The sequence below is a fragment of the Hippopotamus amphibius genome, chromosome 14, assembly GCF_030028045.1.
Source record: "Hippopotamus amphibius kiboko isolate mHipAmp2 chromosome 14, mHipAmp2.hap2, whole genome shotgun sequence".
In the NCBI taxonomy this organism is placed as follows: Eukaryota; Metazoa; Chordata; class Mammalia; order Artiodactyla; family Hippopotamidae; genus Hippopotamus; species Hippopotamus amphibius.
This window is the reverse complement of record NC_080199.1, coordinates 13,343,080-13,351,138: the sequence shown is the minus strand read 5'-3', so window position 1 is coordinate 13,351,138 and position 8,059 is coordinate 13,343,080. Positions and strand designations below refer to the sequence as shown.

The 8,059-nt window shown below is 43.8% G+C and overlaps 1 protein-coding gene across 1 annotated transcript; it reads right to left on the bottom strand.

Moving 5' to 3' along the window:
* Positions 1–3,324: 3,324 nt before the first annotated feature.
* On the bottom strand, positions 3,325–4,353 carry OXGR1 (oxoglutarate receptor 1). The gene has a single exon (XM_057707183.1). It carries the CDS (start codon positions 4,351–4,353, stop codon positions 3,325–3,327), a length of 1,029 nt encoding a protein of 342 aa, XP_057563166.1.
* Between the last annotated feature and the right edge of the window lie 3,706 nt (positions 4,354–8,059).

Genomic DNA, 8,059 nt, shown 5'->3' with positions numbered 1-8,059 from the left:
AAACAAAGGGGAGTCAGACATCACACACCTCCTGGGGTGGATTAGTGCTTCTGCAAAAGAAAGGAAAGAAGGAAAGAGGGGAGGAGAGAGAGAAGGAGGGAGGGGGAGAAGGAGGGAGGGAGGGAGGGAGGAAAGACTCTGTACCTCACCTAAGCTCTAGCTCTACCTTCCAAGTTACAGCAAATACAAGGCGTGGGGGATCATGATAAACAAGAAGATGGAACTTAAACAGCCACACCCACAATGTGGAAAATTTCACAGGACAAACAGCTTGATTTCTTCAGTAAATAAACAGCAATGAATGAAGGGAGGGGTAACTCAGATTACAAAAGACATTTAACAGACCTATCAACCAAATGTCATACATAGACCTTATTTGGATCCTGATTTCGGGAAAAAAAAAAAAAAAGCAACTGTAAAAAGACACTTTAGAGACAACCAGGGGAAAGAAAATATGGATTAGTTATTAGATAATATGAAGGAACCATTTTTTTATGTTGTGTTGGTTTCATACGTTTTGATAGAGATCAATGATGAATCAGTTATTGGTGAAACTACTATGTTTTCTAGGAGTTGTTTCTGGATATTCTAGGAAAAAAACTGTGGAAGGGGAGAGATGAAACAAGAATGGTAGGATGTTGATTATTGGTGAAATTAAGGCATGGGTATATGAGATCAGTTGCGAATTTCTCTGATTTTGTGATTATTTGAAAATTCCCATGATATAAAGTTAAAAGCCAAGTGGAAGGGGTACCATCTCCAAAGTTCAGAGCAGGTGTGTCTGGACTCCCTGTCGCAGATGCAAGGAGCCTGACTCTGCTTCTATTTCCTAGGCTGCAAGCAGACCAGGCAGCTCCCTCTCTGGCAGACAGTCAGAGCTCTGCTCTTTTGTTCTTATACTTTCCCTGCCTGCAACTGGGAGAACTGGGCAAAGGGCATTTCAGTTCCATTCTAGTCTCAGAAGTATCATCAATCTCTTTTTTGGCCTCAGTTCCAACTGCATTCTCCAGCGCAATTAGCCCCAAACTCTTTACTTTGCAAAAGAAAACTGACCCTTTGAATCTAATTTAGCTTGGGTCTTTGTGATTATATTCTATCAGCAGAACCCTGGAGGGCAGACAGTCACCTGCACCTGATCCATGACTGCAGGGAACCGGTCAGATAAGAGAATGACAGAACTGCTGTGCCAGAGAAGGTATTCTGGGGATAAAGGAAAACAATGCATGTTCCCAAGCTAAGGTCGCCTATCCAGGGTATCAGAAACGTTAAAAACTTGAGAAAGTGGGATTGAGTGTTGGAGCAAGTCCCTAAGAGAGCAGAATAAGGATCTAGGACACAGGGGGAAGAATTAGTATCAGAAAGAGAGATGATCTGTTGGTCTGTAAGTTGGTGGGAAGAAGGAAAAGGATAAAAGAAGCTACAGCGACAAATTGAGACTGAGATGAAGGAGACTGAGGTGGTTTTTCTCTGATGGGTGAAATGTTTGGAATAAGAGAGAGAGAGAGAGAAGAGAGAGAGAGAGAGAGAGAGAGAGAGAGAGAGAGAGAGAGAAGGGGCTTGTGCCCAGGGCTAGAATAACAACAACAATGGTACAAAGACTAATCTGGCCATGCATTGGTGATGACCCAGGAGCTGGGCTGCGCATCCGCAGGTAAGGGGTGTGGGAAGGAGAGCTCCCCAGCTTCCAGGTTCCAGGTGGACTTTTGAATGCAACTCCATGCTGTGTAGCTGCACGGATGGGCAAGCTGAACCCTTTAGTGAAAGAGCTCATTCCATATGCTATAAAAAAAAAAAGCCCAGGATAGGACTCTATGCTTCTACTGTTGAGGGCCCTGGTCCAATCCCTGGTCAGGGAATGAAGATCCCACAAGCCTCACCCCCTGCCCCCTGCCAAAAAAAGGAAGAAAAGAAAGCTCAGGAGAAGGTGGCTCTGAAGGTAGTGGGTGGAGAGAGCACCTCATGCAGAGAAGTTCACGTGCAGAGCCCCTGGCTTTCCTCTTTCCTCGCCTGGAGTTTCCTGACGGGCATCCTCACTTAGGTCTAAGTCAGAAGTTAAGTCCCAAAAGAGCCTGAAAATCATGAAGAGTTCGTATGGTACCCCTTCCTTTGTTTAAATCATCTATTCTGGCCTTATTCCGTAACGGAGTCTTAAACTTATTTTTGTTCTATAATCATGGAGAACGTAAGCTTTAAGTAAGTATAATAGTGGTAAAGCTGCATTTTCACAGAAAACTATTATCAGCCTATTCAGTGATTTTAAATTAGTTTATTAATTGTATCAACACATTTACCAGGGTTTTGAATATCCAGACTAGGCATTTTCTCAAATATTTACATTTAGTGATAATGAAATACACACAATTCAAAAATAGCTTTAGCTGTTATAATAGAGAACATATTTTCAAGAGAGGCACAAAAGAGAAGTTATCTAAAGAGAGTTAGCGTTTCCTGGAACATTTGCCCACAGAAAGCAAAACAACGTTAGATTTTATTTAATACCAATATATCCATGATATTCTTAAAGTACTTCTGTTTCCCCAAAAGTGCTCCTCCTTCCCTAGGACATGTTGATAATTACTAGTACAACTTAACCATTTTTATAAATTTTGTAATAATTTTTAAAATGGATGTACAACAATAAAGACACACTTCCCCAAATATCTTGCAGGTATTAGATTTAGCTATTTAAATGGACATCTTTGAATTGTCTCAAGGGTGTCGTACTGACGTGCTTTAATCTACAAAACTGACTAAAGCCTAGTGGAAAACATTGTTTAGTACTCTCAAAGCAAACTTTGAAAAAACTTTAAAGATATGAAGTTTTTTAAAAAGTGAATATTGAAAAATATACAAATAATGCCTTGAGTAGCTGAGGGGCTCAGTACAAATAGACCTGAGCATAAAGAAGCAAAAGGAACTATGAGTGAAAAGATTGGTTGTCTCTTACTGAGACATTAAATACTGAGAGATTTAGGGCAGGAGGTGAACTTCGATTTATATATATACATATATATAATTTTATAAATTTATGTATGTAAAGTTGTGAGACTAGATGTCCTCCCAGAGGGCCCTGAGTTCCCACCGTTCCAATTCTGCACCTGAATATTGTACTGATAAACATGCATCCCATTCTTATAACTGCTCAAGGGAGGATCTCAATGGACAGATTGCAAAGAGCTCGCAGCCGCCCTGCCCTGGCTTTGGCACATCCTTCCCTGAGTGCACAGTGTTTACCAAGAGTTTCACTGGGGGAGATGGTCTGGACTTCTCAGAAGTTACAGGTAAAGTATCAGCACTTCTTTCTGGCTGAGTACATGGAGCGTTTCAAGGGTTGTTTGATTGACTGACTTTCTTTCCTTGCTCGGGGTCCCCGCCTGCTTTGCATCTCACCGTCGAGCAGAGGGCCTGCTGGAAGTTGTTGCTGACCACTACATACAGTAAAAGGTTACCAAAGGTGTTCAGGGCAGCCAGAGGTCTAGAAACGATGTACGCCTCATGGATCTGATTCTCAACGGAGCAGCTGATTGAAAGCAGGCGAGATTCAATCCGAATGACCCTCAGGATATGGAAAGGCAAAAAGCATATATAAAACACGAGAAGCAACAGGATGGTTAGCCTTCGAGCTTTCTGCTTAAGGCAGCTGTGCGTCCGAGGTCCTTGGGTTAGGGTGTAGATAATCATTGTATAGCAAAGTGTCACGATCACCAAGGGGAGGCAGAAAGTGGTCGCCGTCAAAATTAGATTGTACCATTTGATAGTCGTGAGGTCATCCGAACTGGTGAGGTCAAGGCAGGCGGATCTATTGGTCCTGGTGGTTGATGTGATCAGGAAGGTCATGGGAATGACGGCCACCAGCGAAATGATCCACACCACCACACAGGCCACCACGGCCCATCGAGTTTTGTGGATGGAAAAGCAGCTCATCGGGTGAATGATGACAAAGTAGCGGAAGATGCTGAAACAGGTGAGGAAGAGGATGCTGCTGTACAGGTTGAAATGGAAGCCGAAGCGGATGAACTTGCACATGAAATCCCCAAAGATCCAGTTTTCTCCGCTGGCATAGTAGTGGATCAGGAAAGGGAGGCTGGTGAGGTACAGCAGGTCCGTGCAGGCCAGGTTCAGCATGATGATGGTGCTGCTTCTCCAGGGCCGCATTTTCAAGACGTACGTGGAGATCACGACCGCGTTCCCGGGAAAGCCCACCAGGAAGATGATGCTATAAATAGCAGGGAGGTAGTGCGTCTTGAGTGGCATCTTTTCATCTGTGCAATTTCCAAGAGCAGCTGCATACTCGGGGAAATGAGAAGCATTTGCAAAATCATCTAGTGGCTCATTCAGGTTGTCTCCTTTCATCTTGCAAGAAAACAAGAGAGTTCAGTTTGGCAATACGAACTGAGAGAAAGTAACTCACTGATAAAGGAAAATAGAAACCATTAATGGTAGAGTAAGGAAAATGATGATCCACTTCTCAATGAAAATTGCTCTAACAGCCTAAACGGGCCACTTCTTTCTCTTTAATCTCCAAAGAGACCCTGTAAAGAAGAAATTGAATTCCTAAGAAAATGATTGTGAGGTAAGTTACTAAAGACATCTAATAATGATATAAAAGTTAAATACTCTGAGAATTCAAATGGAGGATTGGGGTGGAAAACCCCACGTGTAGCTGTAGAAAACACCTTGGCCAGGTTGCGGTTGGGTCAAGCCTTAAGGTGTCACTGTTAGAGACTTAACCACAACAAGATCCACCCATTAATCACACGTGAGACATGTATTACCTCTAAACTTGACAAAGCGCTGAGAAGTCGTTCTTATAATCTCTATTTTACAGAAGAGACTAAAACTGCGACCTGTCCCTGGTCATGCATCTAGTGGCACAGCTGGGATTTGAACCTGTGTTTGTCTGACCTAGAATCCATTCTCTTTCCCAGCTGCCTCACTGTGCTGCCTCTCAATCGGAATGACCCCAAATGAGGGGTGCAATAGGAAGTGCAAAGGCGTGAAAACACTGAACACCAGACATTTTAAAAATGTATAATAGATTTCATGCATTCCAACAGTATATTTCTAGTAGATTTCATTTTCAAATTTCAACTCTCCCAGCCCATTTTAGTAGCTAATGTAATGTGTTCATGTTGGGGTGGCGGGGGCGGGGGGGGGGGGAAGGCAGGGGGTGTTTGCAGGGGGAGGAGGAGGTGCAGCTCCATGCAGAGGTAAGGGCTAGGGCGCTATCGCCAGAGGGCCTGACCTTGACCCTGTTTAGCCAAAGAGTTGTGTGTCCCTGGGCAAGTTGCTTATGCGCTCCAGGGCTGGGAGGAGCTGTGCTTTAACATTCTTCTTCTTGTTTATCAGTATTTTCCAAAGTTTTGACTGTGAATTTCAGCATGAAGGTGATTTAAAAGAAGAATTACTTACAATTAGCTTATTATTCGAGTGTAAATAGCTGTTGGTGAAATGCATCCACTTACCTATTTATGGAGTGCCCAGAGTGTATTAATTAGGCACTCTGCCAGGTCCTGGAGATACCAAATGAATAACACGCACAGCTGTACAAGCCACTATCACAGTCTACTTGGGGAGGTGGACAGAGAAATTATTTTAGCAAAATACAACCCTACCTCACGGAACTGTCGATATGTCCCCTCACCCCCCCCCCCCAATAAAAAGACACAAAAAACACTTGGGACACTACTGGGCACATAATAAGTGCTCAATAAATGTTAGGTGTTCATCACTAAGTCTTTTCATAGATGAATCATACAAGGCTACTGATATTACAAAAAAGAGAGGGCACAGTTACCTGGAGAACAGGAGAGGGCAGTAAAAGAACGTCCTTTAGGAGGGAACATTAAAGCTAAAACTAGCAGGAAGAGAGGAAAGGCATTCCAGCCAAAGGGAATAGCATGTACAAAGGCACTGAGGTCTGACAGAGTTCAAGAGGTTTCAAGAGAAATCTCAGAATGCATTTAAACATGTATTACTTTTATTCTGAATGAATTAGGAAAAGAATAGTTCAGGGATAGGAAACCTGCCAGGCACTGAGGTGTGACAGAGTTCAAGAGGGCAGCTGTCAGAATCCTCACGTGAGAGGCCAGTGCTCCCTGCGACCACACATTACTGATCAAAAGCAAATGTTTCTCTCCTTGTCCAGTTGGTTTCCTCTCACTGGAGATGCTCTTTGTAGAACTACCATGGACACAGCACTAGGGGTGACAGGAGTCAGGCACTGCTGGCCAGCAAGGGTGCTGTGAACCCAGGAGGCCACAGTGGATAGCTTTTCCCTTGGCCAAAAGCCATAATGGGCTCATGCATGGATAGAAGTCAGTCATTTAAACCCAAAAGAAAATGGTCAGGGTCAAGGAGTCCCCAAAGCAGCACTTCCTGAAGTCTGTTCTTAGCAAGTTAAGATTCAAGATCATACCACCTAACTGTCAGCTCCTTGAAAGCAGAAACCTGAAGTCACCTCAGACCCCAGAGGCCGACACACAGAGGGCCTCAATAAATACTGTTGAATAAAAGCACCTTAAGGGACACCAGCAAAATTCACCTTGTGCTGAAAAGCTAGTGCAGCAGCCATGGTTATTCAAAAAAAAAAAAAAAAGTTTGATTCTTTAATGGCTTTTAAAGTAAGGAGCAAAATTAATTTTTGTCATTGCAAATAAACCCTGCCATGTTATGGGGCCATTTTAAATTCTCATCGTATCAGGAAAAGGCAGGCTGTAGGTAGAAACAACCACCGTATTGTTTTGAAGAGCAACAGTGCAACTTGGGATTTATTGAAGAATGACTGACCCACTGCAAAGGAGGAGGGGTCAAGTGTGAAACATCACCCCTCTCCCCTAAACCTCACTGAAAGAATGGTTTGAGTTTACAAAATACGCGTGACGTTAAGAACAGGAGACAAAAGCTGGTCAGGGCTGTGAGCAAAGTAGAATGAGACAGTTTCTTTCCTCGACAGTCCCAGAGTCCTGTGCGATTTGCTGCTGCGACCAGAGCGCCAGTGGCCACAAGGCACCATTTCCATTCACAGGACATTGTGGAATAATGGGGTGTATTCGCTACCCTTTGCTGCAACAGTGGATCTCAACCGTAGGGCGGTTACAGACCACCGAGGACTACAGGACTCTGTATAAACTAGAAAGAAGGATCTGTTAAGCTTCAACATGACCAGTTAGATACATCTGAACTACATGCCACACAAATAACAGCAAGCACCAAAGATCTGGGAATTTTTTATAACGGGAAAAAAAAACCCCACCTAATTTTAGCCTCTACTTTTTTTTTTCTCTGAAATTGGGAGGAGATTGTGAGTGTTTGAAGCTAGTTGCAGGAGGTCAGTGTTTTGGGAAATGCACAGCTCAGGACCGATATCCTAAGGCCAGCCTACACGTGAACCTCACAGCCTGGGACTGCAAGCTTCTGAGGATAAAGAAGGCAGGATCAGACGTGGTACCTATTCAAGGTGCAGCATATACTACTTCATGTCCATAGAGGATTCCTGCCCGCTTGGTGGGAACAAGTTAAGTGGGATTAATGGTGCAATGTGGTCTTTCTAGGGTATCTGATAATTTTGTAATAAACTCCTATCCAACTGCCCCGCAGCTCCTCTGCAGCTCCCCTCACCACACCTTGGATTTTTCTGGAGCTGCTCCAAGGCTAAGTTAACATCCATTCTTTCCTCCTTTTCCCAAGTTGCCAGTGGGCTAGGGAGGTACAAACTTGGAACACTGCTCCTCTCACCCTCCCTCAGAGTCCTTGGAAACCCTGCAGCTGGGGCTGCATGTAGTAGTAACCCAGGAAGAACCCTGGATAGACCTTTCATTCACAAAGGTTCATCTTAGTTTCCTCATCTACATATTTGTAAACTAATTTAATTGTGTACTAGTGGAAAACACAACAATTATTAGCCCAGACACATTTGTGAAAAGGGTGAACGTTGGCCTCCCTGGACCCTGAAGGACCCCTCTCCCCAACTCTTTCCTCAAACCCAAATTTCAAATAAGAATCTGCAACTCAGTTACCCTGACGGCTCCTAGGACTTGCCACGTTGATGGGGCCCAAA